The sequence below is a fragment of the Emydura macquarii genome, unplaced genomic scaffold (genome assembly GCF_026122565.2).
Source record: "Emydura macquarii macquarii isolate MOO-44397 ecotype Brisbane River unplaced genomic scaffold, CSIRO-AGI_Emac_v2 contig_1477, whole genome shotgun sequence".
NCBI lineage: Eukaryota > Metazoa > Chordata > Testudines > Chelidae > Emydura > Emydura macquarii.
In genome coordinates, this window is record NW_027131614.1 from 4,830,567 (window position 1) to 4,848,383 (window position 17,817).

The window sequence follows — 17,817 nt, forward strand, 5'->3', positions numbered from 1 at the left end:
ACTGCCACTTTAGGCACCTAAATCCCAGAATCAGGCCTCCTATGTTTCTACCTGTGCACACTACAGCTCCATGCCAAGTGTCCAAACAGGCCAGATCCAGCAAGCATGCTTGCCTATTGGATTGGGCCCCTCTGAGCAAACTTGCATAAACTCTTCCTAAAAGAAAGGATTTGAACTGAGATCTACCATCACTCCAATGATTATCCTAATCACTGAAATATGGGATAATCTGGTGTAGAGGATGCCTCAATCTCTCCTGTTGACATTTTTCATGATATATTCACAGTGGAACGAGTCTCTACGCTAGAGAGAAAGCATGAGAATGACTGTAGTCTAGTGATTACAGCACTCATCTGGGAGGTGGGAGACAGAGCTTGATCCAGTGATAATTATTTTTTCACAGAGGAACAATCCAGTCATCCAGTGCACTCACCCGAGGTGGCAGATCCCTGTTCTAATCCCCACAGGTGAACCAGGATCTTCCAATACCCCAGGTAGATACCCTAAACACTGGGCTAAAAGTTGAGAGGGGCAGTACTCATCCTTTCTCCCCCACCCTCAGCTTCTTGCCAAGAACAAATAGGCACCCTACTCCAAGAACAGGCTTGCAGCTGAGTATCCCAAGCAGAAGATGGTGCCTACCTTGAGAAAGGGTGGGACTCAACACATACCCTTTGGCTTGACATCTCCCATCAGCCAGCTTTGGTGAGCAGCCATCTAGCATGCTGGCTTGTGAATCCCATTCTGAGGCACCTATCTCTCCCCATTCATTGTACAGGGACCCCAGGTGCCTTTGTAAATCCCAGAGATTGTTTAGGCACCTAAAAGTTAGTGACAGCAGCACTCAGTCACCATACCTAGATTTCTTCAGGAGTCTAACCCTTTTGTCTAAACCAAGTGAACAGCAAGTTATAAAAGCACCACAATTAGGGAAAATGAAATATTGGTTAAAATGAAATATAAAAAAAAAATCTTTTCACTGGTTACCAATAAGTGATCTAATGCAATAGTCTCTTTAATGATCTGGAATTGTATATCAGAAAACAATTCTGGGAAGAGTCTAGAAGCCATTTGTCACAATGTATATCTACAGCACACACTTGTGCTTAACTGTGGTCTCTCCTAGAGAATGAAGATGCAAAGACATTTGCCTCAATTCAGATTAAGATATGATGAACTAACATGGAGCATGACTTTAAAGCACAAATGATTGTAAAACCAAAGAAAGAAGTTCTTAAAATGAAGCAAGACAGTGAGAGACCTTGAACTAAAACAGAGATTCTTGTTTGACATGAATCTCTGCTGTTTCTTGGGAGCAGGAGAGGACCAAAGGCTCTTGCATCACCTCTATACGAGTGCATAAAGAGTAATGGAGTAGTAGTTATCCTTTCAGAATCCTCCATATTTTGCTTTATTTGCCTTGCAGCACCTTTCCTCTTCTATCCCAATGAGTTAGTTCTTTCCCATCAAGTGAACCTGCCCACTACAGACCATTTCAGAAGAGTGAGATAGTAATTTCCTGGCCACACCCAGTGTTCTAGCAAAACACTCTGTCAGTTACTTAAGGTGAGGCTCCACATTATAGCATATTCACAAAGACCTTGCCTTATTATTTAACATTTATATTGTGGTAGTACTGAACAGACAATCAAGTTGGGCCCCATTATGGTAAATGCTATAGAAAGATATAAGACAACCCCTGCTTCAAAGAGTTTACTTTGAAATCAGGAAGTAAAGATGGGGAAGTAATCCTCAAAACAGGGATACCCAAACATATATATGAATGAAACAACATCTGCTATTCGTGATTCCATGATATCTGAGGCAATTACAAAACGTGGAAAAGTAATACAACATCAACTGCTTTCACCTTTTAGAGAACTCCTGCCTTTAACCAAAAACTACTTCAGACTTGGGAGCTTTTGTGGTGTTAACTGGCAAAGCCCTAACTTCAAAAAGTGTTGGGGGAAGAAGGAGTGAAGAGAAAACTGGTACCCGCACTACATGAATTTATCTAGAACAGCAAAAGGAACACAGACCACAGTAAAGCATTTTTTTAAAAAGAAAAACCTATTAACTAAATAAATTTGCCCGAGTACAGGGAGTCCAAATTTTAAAAAACTTGAAGACAGTCAGTCAGACTTACCATAGTGGATAAAAATTGGTGATTTTTTTAAAAATTGAAATCAGACTTATTTTGTGATTTAAATTATAGTATACTTTTCTTTTTGAAAATTAACCTATTTAAAATAAAATTTGAATTGAATACAAGATATGTTCACTTAAAACATTTAAATGAAAAATATAATGCTGACTCCATGAGCCTCTATCAAAAACTAAAGTTAAAGGCTGCTTTTCTATATAAAGAAAGATCATTTTCCCCGATTCTAACTTTTGTTCTTTATAAACATGGCACAATATGACAGGTACTGTATCAAGGGCTTGTTGTAATAAAAATAAATTTTATATGTTGTTGTGTGTATTTAATTAAATTCCAGGTTCCATCTTTAACGTAGCTTGACAGATTATGGTTTAAAAGTTATCTACTAAATAAGCAATATATCATTCACTATTTTCTAACACTAAAAATGTACAATTACTAAGAATCTAAAAATATTAAGCTAAATAATTACTTAAATAATTGTATACAGTTATAGCAGCAAACCCTCCAAGGCAACAAAAGGAAGTACCAGATTTGGTGTAAAGACTCTATTTAGTTGTAAATCAATGTGTTTTAATGCTAACATCAACCAATGAGAACGCACTCTTCTTTAGAGAATAATTGAAGTACAAAAGGAAAAAGTGATTAAAATCAATTATTTAATTCAAGGCTTTCCAAATAGTGATTTAAGTTGTATTTTAAGGCCTATAATTGTCTATTTAAAACTAGGTTACAAGGAAGAAGAGTCAAGATTGGTGCCTCAGTAAAAGGTACAGAATTCAGCTCAATACCCTTGAATTTACAGCAGCTGCAACCACTTGTGAAGTATTTTGGCATTCCACGTGAACTGTATCTTTAAAATAAATTGAAATCACTGCTCTCATTTTTTGAGTCTATTGCCCAACAGACTCATAGAAGTTTCCACTGCTTTAGTGTCTAATACCCACAATTTCCTTTTCACACTTGAACTGTGGTATTATGCCAAATGTTTGCTATCAGCAGCTGTTGAACATACCCTCCAGTTGAAGCTTGTCATGTCAAGAATACATGTGCACTGTCTCTAGGACAATCTCTCCTAGCTTTTAACAAACTCTTAAAGGCCTTTCCCGCCTTCCCCCCCCCATGATGTAGGCTCTTTGGTGTTTCACATGAAAATTTAGGAAAACATGCTAAGGCACACATATTACCTACTTAATATTCCAATATTCTAAATATTTGACATCATGGAATTTTTTTTAAGTACGTATTGTTTTGGTATTATCAGATTAAATTTAGAGATGGAGAGAAATGGAAACAGGTTAGGGGTGTGATAACACATGGAAATGGAAATAACAGAAAGAAAGCACAGTTTATTAGTTACATTTGGGATTAATGGCAAATATGATTTAAGAGACTTGACTACCCACTAAAACTACATTAATTTTTTGATCATTCATACAAGTCAAAAACTTGCAGCAGAAAAAAAGGAGAGAATCACACAGCAATGTTTCAAGGATACAGAGATCAATGCTTTCCATTTGAAAGTTCAACCCTGTAAAGCTACCCTCTAGGGGTTCCACTTATTCAGCAATAGTACAGAAGAGGAAAATCCTATGTTTCACCATAACAAGTGTTTTCATTTGAGTGAGCAGGTATAGAACTAGGAAAATTTCAAGTCTATTAGCAATTTACTTCTATTTTAGGTCTTGTTATATTTAGAAGTATTTGAAAGATCAGTTTGCTCCCTCCATTTAGAATATTAAAGTGTTACTATGTCCCACCTATTCATTGTTTAGTTTGTGAACAAGCTCTGATTGACAGTTTACAGAAGAAACAGATAAGGCTGATTCGTGTTATGAAAACCCCCAACACACCGAAGTACAGCTCTTCAGTGTGTGTAATAGCTTGACTAACTTCAACAGAAGCTATGACAGTATACACCAGCTGAGCATCTGTCCATAGTGTTTAAAGGTCTTTCTGTAGAATACAACAAAAGTCAATCTGAAGGAAAGCAGTAAGAAGTCTGTAATAAATATGTAATATATGACTATGTAAAATATATTTCATGTACATTTGGGTAAGGTGATGACAGAGGAAATTTTCCTTTATCCAAAAATTTAAAAAGCTTAACATATTAAAGCAGCAAAATACTGTGACATATCAGGACTGAATACTGACAGCATAGATACCACTTCTATAAATTAAGCTAGATTTACCATTAGAAGATAATCATCCAAAAACAATTTTAAAATATAAATAAGAAGGGACGGGAATGGCTGTAGGATAGCTAAGGAGGTAACAAGTAGCAAGGAAAAGAAACATTGCCATAAAGGAAATAGAAATAAAACATCAGGACAGGATAATGGAGACAGAGGAAACACCTCAAATTGAAGGACAATAGACAAAATATGTTTGAGAATTATGACAGATCACATTAGCAGTCTCAAAGCATCATGTTTCTGAGAATAATTTTACTAGAAAGATACAAGATAGTTCACCTTTAAGTTGAAGTAAGATGAAATGTACTATAATCCAAAAATGCTCATAGATAACTGAAGTCACTTTACCCATCTCTGAAGTGGGCTGCAACAAAGCAGCAGGGCATAGGAAGTTTCACATGAAGTGAAACTTACATATCCTATCCAATTGAAACTACAGGGGAATCCAGATTTGCTTACCATACCTGTCTTTAAACCCTGGTTTATTGCCCAAATTTAGAACACCTGGTATTGCCAGAAGTGCCATAGGCTCTTTAAAGAGCCCAAGTGTCAGCTTAATTACCGAACCAGTTCAGCTCTAACTTAGGGAGAAAAGAAGTCCTGCAGAGAAGTTAGTGATTCAGCAGGTTTAGACATTTCTTGAGTCTTTCTCATCCACCTACAGGGACCAGAGTTAACCCTGCCTAGTTTCAAAGATCTAATCAAAATCAAACCCAGAGACAATACGCTGAAGGCTTTACATTTTTCTGGATGTTCCTTTAGACAAGTCTATATAATAGAAGCCATTTTCCTTATGCTTGACTTAAATGTTGTGATCAGTTTACTCCACTATATTGTTAGCCACTTTAGCCACAGCATAGGATGCTGTCAGAAAATAACAATGACAAGAAATTAAGTACTCTTTGTAGACAATTAAGCACTAGGTCCAATAAAAATACAGCTTTTATGTCAAGCACATGTATTTGTTGATATTTCACACACACACTTTAGACACCTGGTAGATATATTAAAAGAATCTAAATGTTGTTGGTGACCTTGCAATAAGAGGTATAACAGCTTTTTTTCCCCAGGGTTGTAGGGGACAAACACATTGTTCACTGGTTTCAAAGTATTAAAAGGTTAGGTGGCATATTAACTAGGCTTTCAGGAAACCACATGTTTATCTCAGATATATGAGATGCAATTGCAGACTCTTTATGCAAAGTAACAGATGAAATCTAAGTCAGCACTGTTGGGGAAAAAAGAAGTAAGAAAGAAATAGCACCCCATACAGCATCTAGGAACGAAACCAAACATGCCCTCTGATTTCATGCTAATGTCTAGAGGATTTTGCACGTAGCTGTTTTTGGGACATTGCTATAGTTTGCCCCAGACCAGAAGTTATACATAGTTTTTAAGATCAGTGCAATAATATATTCACACCATTTTTTTCCATAAAGACACCAATTTATCTTCACAAAATGAAATGAAAAGAACAGTCACCAATCCCTGAGCACCGAAGTATTACATATTACTGAAAGTATTACATGCAGTCCCCGCCACCAGTGTGTCTGGACAAACCTATTGGATGCTTCAGTCTGAAACAGAAAGTAAGGTAATGTACTTACTGCAGGCAGGTGTGGGAACTGGAGCAGAATGTGCCCCGCACCCGTCCCGGACAGTGGGAGCCCGAGGAAGCCATTTAAACTATACATGTGGGCATAGAGACATGTGAAAGAGATACTCCGCCCAACACTACCCTAGGCCAGGAGGGTGCCACCGCCCCCAGTCCCTCATACTCTCCCTCTCCCCCCAATCCCTGCGGCGCCATACCTGCTCTGCAGTGACCGGTTCGTTGAGGCGGTGCTCGGCGGAGAGGTGGTGCCTGAGAAGCAGGGCGCGTTTGTAGTTGCGGGTGCCCTTGCAGAGCTCGTCGTGCCCCCCCGCACCGCCTCCGCCAGCCATGCTGATGTCGGTGGGGGCGGAGGCGGCGGCAGTGCACCAGGCGCAGGACATGAGGCCGGTCTCCTGGCAGTAGTGCAGCCATGGGAACTCCTTGAGCCAGGAGCCCTGGAAGGAGACGTGCAGCTTCTGCAGCAGGGACTTCGGCCTGGCCGCTAGCGGGAAATGCTTGATGCTCTCTCCCTCCCCCGCGCCCACGCTGCTGCCCTCCGCCTCGTCCCCCCCATCGCCTCCAGACCGCCTGCTGCTACTACAGCTGCCGCCCTCGGCGCCGCTGCCGTCGCCCAGGCTGCCCCCCTCGCCGTCCTCTTCGTCGTCACTGCTGTCGCTCAGCGAGCCCCCGTCCTGGACCAACTCCTTGCCCTCCAGCAGGCCCTCGGGCTCCAAGCCCTCGGCGCCCTCCAGCTCCAGCTCCTCGTCCGCCCCCCGCCCATTGAAGTGCCTCCGCGGCCAGGCCGGGGCCTCGCAGCCATTGTTAGCGGCGGAGGGGCCAGAGAGAAGCCCTCCGCCGCCCCCCCGAAAGGCCAGAGTCCTGCGGTTCCTCTCGGCGAACATGGGGCCGCTGGCGGCCGCAGGGGAGGCTGCGTCCTGGGGCGGGGGCAGCAACAGCAGTTCCTTCCCCTCCACGGCGGCCTCCAGCTCCTCGGCCTCCAGCCCCTCCAGCTCCACTTCCTCGTCCGCCCCCCGCTCATTGAGCTGCTCGGGGTCTTGCCGGGCCCAGGCCTCGGCCGAGTCACCCCCGTTGTTATTGTTCGAGGAGCCGCCTCCGGCGGCTCCCCCGGCCGCCGCTGCGGCCGCCGCGGTGACCAGGCCGCCTGCCCGGAACGCCAGCGTCCTGCGGTTCATCTCCGCGAACATGGCGCGCGCGCGCCCCCCGTCCGCCTCGCGCCCCCCGCCTCGCGCTCCGACTCCCGGTCGCCGCTCCCCCGACCGACCGACTGCTCTCTCTGCCCGCTGACGGGGAAAGTGGGACCCGGCCTGCCCAGAGAACAAAGCGAGCCCAAGGGGCGAGTCCGGCCCCGGCTCCGGCCTGTACCGCCGCAGGCTCCCCACAATGGATCCGGCTCCGCAGCGCTTCCGTCCCGATAGGCCCCGGCCCAGGTCGAATGGCAAATGAACAACGGACTACTCCCACAATGCACCGGGGCAGCAGCCAGCCACCGCGGGGGGAAGGGGGGAGAGCGCAAGCGGGGGGTGGGGGAAGATCGCGGGAGGCCGAACAGCTGGTGAGTGTCAGGTTCTAGTGTGCGCTTTTTGCACCCCCTTCCAGCGCCGCTTCGGGCATGATCCCCAGGGCACAGCGCAGCTCCTTGCCTCCCCCCTCACACCTCAGCTCCCCGCACCCCACGGCAGCGCACAGCGCCGCTCCCTGTCTCCCCCCACCACACACAGGACAGCAGAGCTCTCCCCTTTTCCCTATGCTGCTCTCTCTAGCCATGAGCCGCCCATGGAGTCTTTTTAGCCCCCCTAGGGTGGCCTAACCGTCCCAAGCTCCATGATGTTGCTCAGAAAGGGTGGCTGCAGGGCACTGCCTTCTTAGTGTGGGCGCAGGTGGCGACACCCTCCCGCCTCTGCGGCACAGTGTGCCAGGCGCTGGTAATTGCTGCGAAATGCACTGCCCCGAGTGCCTAACCTTCCTGCGCGTATTGTGAAATGGGAATGCAGAGAAGGTCACACACGTGCTGAACTGAGTGGGGATGATTACCGTGGTTGTTACATCACGCACAGCCAATTACAGAGCGCCGTGCGTGTTTATACCTGCGCAGCCATACGCTCTAATGACAGAGATTTTACCAGGGATTCCATAATCCAGTACAAGGGGGGACAATGGTCTCAGCGTGCTCTAAAGGCAGTAATCATTAACAAATCTGAAAACACAGGTTATACTGGTTCTAATAATTGTCTTGTAGCTTTTATAGCAGTCCCTGCTGCATTTGTTTCCTAACTTCACCCACAATTGAGCTAGTGATTCTTAATTCTTTTCCATTTGTGTGCTATGTTTATGGACACAGACCAAAAGTTCACCCTGTAAAATAGTCAGGGCACTATCTACTCTACAATACCAGTCACTGAATTTGTAGAAGATTTTATGTCTTGCGAAGAGTTTAAAACCTTTTGCGGGGAAAAATTGTTTTCAAGTTCTGAAAAAAACCTTGAAAACATAAACCAAAAGTAAGCTGATACAGTGAAATTTGCTTGATACTGCATATGGCTTGAAACAATAGCTCTGAATTGCTCCATTCATCACAGAGGGGTGTTAACTTTGCTTAATGATGGGCAAGTCTACACTTAGGTTGGGTCTTCTACACTACAGACCTATATCAGTGTAACTACATCACGCAGGGGTGTGAAAAATCCACATCCCTGAGTGACATAATGATACCGACCTAACTCCCTGTGCAGACAGGAGCTGTGTCGGCAGGAGAGCTTCTCCCACTGACATAACTATCGCCTCTCCGGGAAATGGATTAACTAGGCTGATGGGAGAGCTCTCTCCCTTTGGCTTACAGCGTTTTCATTAAAGCATTACAACTGCACATGTACCACTGCAGCATTTTAAGGCGCTGTCTATACTAGCACTTTTGTCAGTAAAACTTTTGTTGGTTAGGGTGAAAAAAATAACCCTCTGACCGACATAAGTTTCACTGACAAAAGCACCAATGTGGACTGTGCTATGTCAGTGGTAGATACTCTCTTGCCAACATAGCTTCTGCTGTTCATTGGGGGTGGTTTAATTATGCTGGTAGGAGAGCTCTCTCCCGTTGGCATAGAATGGCTACATGGGAGACCTTACAGCAGCACAGCTGCAGTGGTACAGATTTTTGTCAACTAAAGTTACGCCGATGATCAAAAAGCTCTATAATTACATCAATTGTTCATGTTCACACAACACTTCTTCTGTCGGCAGAGTACATCCACAGTTGGTGCTCTATCATCAACAGTGAGAGCACTGCATTGTGGGTACCTATCCCACTGTGCAACTTGCCACCTTCTGCAGCTAGGAGTTGTGGGAAGGCGGAGTGGATTGCAGTATATCATGGGTGCAGGCTCAACATCCCATGAGGCAGTTTTTTCCATCCCATCGTTCCATGGGTTTCCGACTGCATTTTGTGGCATTTTTCAAGGGCCCCTGTTTACTGTGCGCCTACCATCTTTGTTCGAAAGGATGGATCTTGCACTGCTGTCCACTGTTGTGGTCACTGATAGGAACACATCACAGATAATCATACAGTATATCATGAACTCCCAATCTGAACAGGAATTAGGGATGCCTGATCTGCTGTACGCCATGGAAAGAAACACTAGATTACTTTTGGCATTCACAGAACACCTATGCAGGGTGGACCATCGCTTTTGTGCTCGGGAAATAAACACTGAGTGGTGGGCTTGCATTGTTATGCAGGTCTGGGATGAAGAGCAGTGGCTGCAGAATTTTTGGATGGGGAAAGCCACCTTCCTGGAACTGTGTGCAGAGCTCACCCCAGCACTGCAGCGCAAAGACACCAAAATGAGAGCTGTCCTCATGGTGGAGAAGTGCGTGGCGATTGCTGTGTGGAAACTGGCAACTCCAGACTGCTACCGGACAGTCACGAATCAGTTTGGAGTTGGGAAGTCCATTGTTGTGACTGAGTTAATGCAAGCATGCAAGGCCATTAATCTCATTTTGCTACGAAGGACTCTGTGACTCTTGGAAATATGCATGAAATAGTGGATGACTTTGCAGCAATTGGATTCTCTAACTGCGGCGGGGTGATAGATGGACGCATATCCCAATTTTGGCCCCAGATCATCTTGTAATGGAGTACATCAATAGAAAGGGGTACTTCTCTATAGTATTGCAGGTGCTTGAGGATCACCGTGAGCATTTCACTGACATCAACGTGGAGTGGTAAGGGAAGGTGCAAGATGCATGCATCTTCAGGATCACTGGCCTGTCAGAAAGCTGCAAGCAGGGACCAAGACCAGAAGATTCCAGTGGGGGATGTTGAAATGCCCATAGTGATCCTGGGAGACCCAGCGTACACCTTACTCCCTTGGCTCATGAAGCCTTATACGGGATACCTAGACAGCAGCAAGGAACAGGTACAGGTTCAACAATAGGCTGAGCAGATACAGAATGACCGTAGAATATGCGTTTAGCAGATTAAAAGCATGCTGGCGCTTCCCTTATAGCAGGTTAGATCTAAATGAGGAAAATATTCCCATGGTCATAGCTGCCTACAATGCGCTCCATAATATTTGTGAAGCTAACATTGAGAAGTTTCACCCTGGGGTGGAGCACAGAAGCAGCTTAGCTGGCAGCTGATTTTGAGCAACCAGATATAATAGCTATTAGAGGGACACCACAAGGGGCTATTCGAATCAGGGAGGCCTTGAGGCACCATTTTGACAATGAGCACCAGTAATGTGTCTTTCTATACAGCACTCTGCCATGCTTTGTTAACTTGCTGTCTTGCATGACATTTTGGATGATTCCTGACCCTGATTTGTACTCTGCAAATGATCCAATTGCCACTGTGTATTAATTTCAGCATCAACCATCGTGTGTAGGAGACAAAGATTGATTATCTTTCAAAGAGTATGTTTTTCTTAATACCAATTAACAACACACACAAAACGCTTGGTGGGAAAGGAGAAAATAGTGAAGGGCAGTATAAGTTCTCATAGCTGTGTGTAAGTCCAGCTATCATTTTGGAAGCTGTCCGAAGGGGTGGAGTGAACAGGGTACCAAGATGGACCAAGAGGTTGGAAGTAATGTTTTGGGAGAGCATGTCAAGCAGTTGTCTATCAGCTGGAGGGGGCGGGTAAGCACACATGAATTCTTTCTGCAGCATGATTAGGGACTTCAACATCTTCGTTTGTTCATCCATCACTTTTATCATCCGTTCCTGGTCCATTAAAATTTGCTCCTGGCTCTCCTTTCTGTCCTGCCTGTCCATTTTATAATTTTCATTTAGTGTGTCTCAATGTTCTGCATTCTTGTTTTTTGGCTTCTGAGGATTGGAGCACCTCTTGAAACAAGTCCTCCTTGCTCCCTCTTGGTCACTTCCTTATCTGGCAGAGGCAGTCCGCCGATGCATAGGGGGTTCCCCTGAAGGCCACGTCTGCAGAAGCACAAGAAGCAAGAAACAGAAGCATGATTGTTAGTGCACTCACAGCATAGAATCATTATAGTAAAATACACCTCTTTCTCACGGTTCTCTGGCAAGCATACAGTTCAGTGAATGCCCCAATTATGGTGAGTTTGGCCCAAGGTAGGGGGAGGGTGCACTCAAGATGGAGAAAAGAGTCTGATGGCTTTCTCAGGGGATCACTGCAGGTGACTAGAGACATAATTGTAAATTCTGCCACCATTTTCCACAGGCAGGGGTAATAGACGCCAATATCTCACTCCTAAGGGTAAACGAGGATGCAAGGGTGCATCTCCTGCATGCTTGGGACTTCAGATCATATGTTGCTCACCTGTGTGCTGCTTTGGTCTCTGTACAAGCGATTTCTGATTGGCAGGGTAAGTTTCCTACAATGGGGGAAGGAAAAAAAGCAGCTCTGCCAAGGAACCTTTAGCAGAGGATTGGCAAGTAACTCCAGGAAAATTTCTTAGAGATCTCTCCGGAGACCATGAAATCTCGGTGTGCATTAACACACTTTTCCACTACAGTGCTTAGCTGCGCAGGGGAATGTGAAGCACACGCAAACATAGCTAGTCTTGTACATTTCTATCCCTTCACCCACTTCTAGAATAAAACAAAGCAAAGGACAGCTCTACCTCATATAACTGAGCAGCATCAACTCAAAAAGATCACTTACCAGAGCTCCACTCTCTTGCATCTTGTGTTCCAGAGATAGAGTACTGGGACTGGCTCGAACCCTTCGGTGTCAAGAAGAGGTCCAAGCTCCCCACAATACCAGACAACCCTGTTGCTTGTCGCATCTCATCCTCCAACTTGACCTCCTTGTCCACAACTTCGTCCTCAGGCTTGAGTCCAGCTGTCCACTGTCTCCAGCCTCACCGGAGTATCCACAGGGCTCTTGGAGTTGGAGGTTGGGTAACCGCCGAAGATGGCTTGCATCCGTCCTTATAGAAGCGGGCAGTCTTTGGCGCAGCACCGGAGCGATGGTTTGACTCCCCAGCCTTCTAGTACGCCTGCCTCAGCTCCTTGATCTTTGCACGGCACTGATGTGTGTCCCATTCATAGCCCTTGTCCAACATGCCTCAAGAAATCTGACCGGAGGTATCGAAGTTCCTACGGCTGGAGTGGAACTGGGACTGCACAGCTTTCTCTCTTTATATACTCAGCAGATCCAACAGTTCTGATGTGCTCCAAACAGGAGAGCATTTGCTGCGTGGAGCCACCATGATCAGCTGGGAGGATGTGATGTGAGCTCTCCACGCTGAGCAAACAGGAAGCGGAATTTCAAAAATTCCCAGGCCTTAAAGGGGGAGGCGTGGATGCCTGTGTACCTGGTGTAGGGCAGCAGAGTTTGAACTGCTGACCAGAGTGGTCAGGATGGGTATTGTGGGACACCTCCTGGAGGTCCTTTACTGTAACATATAACAGTATAACTTTGCTGCTAAAAGCTCTAAACCTCTTGTTGAGATGATTTTATTTTGTCGGCAAAGTAAGAGCGTTTTGTTGGCAGAAGGAGTATTGTAGTATGTGCAGCTCCACTGTTTTGTCGACAAAAGCTGACTTTTGTCGACAAAATTCTGTAGTGTAGACCAGGCCTAAGTGTAGACGTGCTCTTAAAACACTGTGTTAGTGCAGCTGCAGTGCTTTAATGTAAACGGATGGGAGAGAGTTCTCTCGTCATCATGGTTAATCCACCTCCTCAAGAGGCGATAGTGTTGACTGGAGAAGCTCTCCCACCGACATAGCGTCTACAGAAGGAGTTAGGTTGGTATAACTACATTGCTCAGGGATGTGGGTTTTTCACCTCCCTGAGTGATGTAGTTATACTGATATAGGTCTGTAGTGTAGGCCAAGACCTATGACAATCCAAATGTCACATTATTGTTGATCATTTTAGCAGAAACATCCAACTAATGTGTTTGTCCTAAATTGACTCCCAGATCTTTCCAGGTGCCAGAAATCCCAACTATCTCTTCACCAGCTGCCAAAACCTCCTGTTCCCCCCACCAACACTTTCTATAATGCAGTTATGTTTTTAGCACAAAATTCTGCAGCACATGGCACAGTGTTAGAGAACAGAGTTTTTGCTTTAAGTCTTTGCTCATTGGGCACTGTCATGAGACATTTTAGTATTACACATTTTATACTAAAAGGTAAAATACTTAAACTGGCAATTAATTAAGATTAAAGAGGCAAAATAATTAAAATTAAATCCAAAAGAATTAAGTTCGCTAAATTACGCAAAACCAAACAGCACCAAGGAATCTGGTATAAAAGACAATTCAGTGGCTCTAAAGTCAGACCTCCAAAGCAAAAAAATGGATCAGTTCTCAAATGATATAAATTATAAACTTTTTTAAAAAGTTAGCATTAAATATGAAAACGAAGGAAGAGGTCCTAGAATAGACAAATCAAAATAAATGGGACTTGTCATACATCCAGGAGAATTGTGGAGACTACTTGAATCCATAAGAGGAGATAGGAGATTGATGGAAAATATTGAATGGGTGATAAACAGTCGGAGGGAGGCAGAGCCATATGGACCCCCGGATGAAGAAACATAAGGTTTATATTGTAAGGCAGATACATAGAAGTGTTATCACAAATTCAGATGTTGGCCCAGACATTTGCAAAGTGGTCTAGAAGATTTTACTTTACCAAACATCCTGAAAGCCAGTGGGAAACTCACCTTGCTAAAGAGTTTATAAGAACATCTTCCCAGAGAAAAAATATTAAGAGGAAGACAATAACCTCCACGTATACTAACTAGAACTGATCAACATTTTTCCAACAGAATGTTCTTCTGTCAGAGAATACTGTTTAATTGAATTCAAAACTTTCCATAGGAACATGCTGATCTTGACAAAACTTTGAAGAGTTTTGAAAAAAAAAATCAAAATGAAGCATTTTGATAAAGAGAAAAACATCCAATTTTGACTGGAATGTCCAATTTTTAATTTTGAAACAAATTTTGATTCCAATTTTTTTTACTATTACTTTATAAATAATAATATGTAATAAAAAATCAACATTGAAATTAAACATTTTGATTGGCCCAAAAGAAAAATAATTAAAAATTTTAATTTTGCCAGAAATTTCAAAATTCAACCTTTCATTCAAAACAAAAACAAACTTTGAAATTGCAGAATGTCCCATGAAATGGAAATTCCGGTTCTGACACAGCTCTAATAGCAACATATAGGACAAGTGCCAACACAATTCAACAAATGGTTCAAATATAAGTTACAGCATGAAAACAATTCTCATTTACCATCAGGGAACAGGGCCCAGATGGAAGAGCTATCGAGAGAACACTGTGTGCTTCATGGCATAATGGGACCAAATTCCACTGCAAGCATTCCTAAATTCTGCAGGACTCCTAAATTCTGGTAATGTTAAATGATTATTTCAGTAAATGTCCCTATCAAATACCCTTCATATCCATCCTTCCTACTTCAGACACACATGCAGCTATGGTTCATAGTTAAAAATACTTGTCGATGTAAAATTGGTCAGTGATTATTTTCAGCAAAGATTATTTCTGACAATGTATTTTTTCTCTGTGTTCTCTAGACAGCAAAACTGTTTGAGCTTGAGTAGTTAAAACATTGTCTGGGTGTTACAGCTCAGAATCTCCTTTCTTCATCCCATACATACCAGGGAAGGGAGGAAGATGTAAGTTTCAATGGTTCATCTTCTCAGCACCTCAGGCCTCAGATGCTACTTACTCTCTAGGCAACCTAGTTGCCCAGGCTTAACATCCAGTTTGCTCTTTGCTCCCTGAAAACTGGACTCTAACTCTACTTTCCTGATTCACCTTTGGCCTGGTTCTATACAACAGAACATTAAAGAGAGCATGCACTTTAATCCAATTAATCTCCACCTGTGGGAAAAGTGCAGGCAGGTTTCAGCAGGGAAGGGAGATGGGAAAAAAATGGTGGATGCCTGACTGCTGAAAAATAATTGAATTGTGCAGCAAAAATGATGAATTCAGTGGTATCTTGGAAAATGACAGATTTTAAGACCATAGAATCATGGAGTCCATAGGGTCCTGAGTGAGATGATCTGGGCAGTTCACACCTCTCAAAACCACTATCTGAGCACTGGTTTACACCTAAAACTTATGTCGACCTAGCTTTGTCTCTCAGTGGTATGACACCCTAGAGAGACATTGTTAAGCTGATTTAAGCACTGCTATAGACAGATCAACCTAGCTACTGCCTCTTGGAAAGGTAGATTTACTACAACTGAATTTACTTCAGTGGATTTGCTACTACTTCCATCACAGTAGCAACGCCTAGTCTACACTAAAAAGTTAGGCTGACCCAGCTACATCACTCAAGAGTGTGAAAAACCCACACTTCTGAGCAACAAAGTTAAACTGACCTAACCCCCATTGTACACAGCGCTAGCTTCCATTGACTTTGCTACCAACTCTTGAGGAGGTGGATTACCTACACTGACAGATTACATGTGCCGCTGTAGTGTTTCTAGTGAAGACATACCCTCAGACTCTTTTCAGACACAGGGCTGGACTTCACTGCTGAGGTAATTTGGGTTCTTACTTGGGTGTTGCCCCTGACTTCCCATCCATACTCAAAAGCCTCTCACCCAAGTGTGGTGGTAGCTAACCCATCCTGGATATAAGCTAAAGGCCAAGTGCTGCTTGCACTAAAGCTAGTCCTCTAATGCCTTTCCACAATTCCCCCTGTGTGTCCAGAAAAACAGACAAGTTCTCCCACAATTCACTGGGAAAGAATCATTGAGTAGCTCCCAATAGTCCACACAATAGTGAACAGGAGAGAGGCTAGTCCATGAGATAATCTGTTTATTCAAACATGGTCTTCAGTATGACACTGTTTGTGAATCCCTTTCTTCCAGTGGAGCAAGAGAGCAACACAAAGCAAAATGGTTACTAAAAGGTGAAATCCTGATCTCATTGAAGTCAGTGGGAGTTTTGCTATTAACTTCCATGGGGCCAGGATTTCACCCTAATACACAGCACGTGGGTTATTAAGCAGAAGCACATTGGCCCAGATCCACAGAGGTATTCAATGGAAATTAGGAGCCTAACTACCTCTGTGGATGTAGGCCATTGTGTTCGTTATTGAATCCAATAACATAGCTTTAACTATTACTGTCTCTGTTCTACAGAAGCATTAACATTTCTTAAAATAACTGTATTTTAAAAATATATTGTTAGCACTCAGAAAATCAAAACAGGTTTAACAAAATCCCTTGGTTGTTGGATGAAGTCCGTTACCAGAGTGTCAGATGCCTGGCCAATAAGGAGCTATGTCAGTACTCACCCATATATACGATAGATAGCACAATGATCTCCTTCTCGTAGCTGCTGCTGCTGCCACGTTATGTGCAGCTCAGCCGTGGCAGGTGCAGTTCTTCTCTTCTCTTTAATTCTCAAAATCCTGTGCAGGTGATGCCTCTCACCAAATCTCCCCTTCCCAGGTATATTTGACCTTGCCACACTGTAGAAAAGACCCACGTTGCTGGATAGCACATTTCAAGCCTGGCTCCCTCCTGCCCCAGTTTGGAAGCTGGTTTGGTTGTTGGCATACATAAGGCCAAACTATATTCAAAACAGTTGTCAAAGCCCATCTGTGGTGTTTGGAAACACATCCTCTCTCTACCCCACCCAACTCACCCCATATCTCATGTAGCCAGGGCTGAGGATATTCCTCTTTACTACTTCTGTGTCTGAAGCTGTCTTTTTCCAGAAGCTCTTCTCACTTCCTTTCCCATCACCCCTGAACAGGGAACCAAATTCTGTTTCCATGTTACATGAACATTGTTCAATTGCTTTGTTTCTCCCTGAGCAGACTTGCCCTCCCCTAATCTTTCTACCCACTTCACTTTCTCTTCCTCACCTCCGAGTCCCCAAACAAGGCTCATACATGCTGGAAGAGGAGACACAACAGAGCCCAGTTCCTTGGATCTTGGCCTGGTCTACACCTAAAGCTTAGGTCGACTTAGCTACATCGCTCAGGGCTGTGAAAAGTTTCACGTCCTGTGCGATGTAGTTGGGTCGACCTAACCCCCACTATATGCAGGAAGGCCAACGGAAGAATTTTTCCATTGACCTAGCTACTGCCTCTTGAGGGGGTGGATTTACTACAGTGAGAGAAAAACCCCTTCCATCACTGTAGGATGTGTCTACATTACAGCGGCATAGCTGCAGCTGTGTCGCTGAGCACTGGTAGTGCAGACATACCCTGATACTGTCCCTCTCCCCAACTGCCATTTCCCAACTGTCATGGAACTCTCCAAGCCAGCCACCGTGCCCCTCCCTGACATGGAATGCCAGCAGGTATTCCCAGCCCTGTGGCACAAGTTAAAGGGATCCATACTTTTGTTCCATACTTGCTGT

The 17,817-nt window shown here is 44.1% G+C and overlaps 1 protein-coding gene across 2 annotated transcripts in view; it reads right to left on the reverse strand.

Moving 5' to 3' along the window:
• The window catches only part of ZBTB10 (zinc finger and BTB domain containing 10), a 39,441-nt gene extending 31,473 nt beyond the window's left edge, over positions 1-7,968 (reverse strand). For both annotated transcript variants that reach the window (XM_067553572.1, XM_067553571.1), the window contains exon 1: positions 6,172-7,968. In XM_067553572.1, coding sequence (XP_067409673.1) covers positions 6,172-7,158 — 987 coding nt within the window. In that variant the 5' untranslated portion in view covers positions 7,159-7,968. The remainder of the gene's footprint in view (positions 1-6,171) is intronic.
• Positions 7,969-17,817: the final 9,849 nt, after the last annotated feature.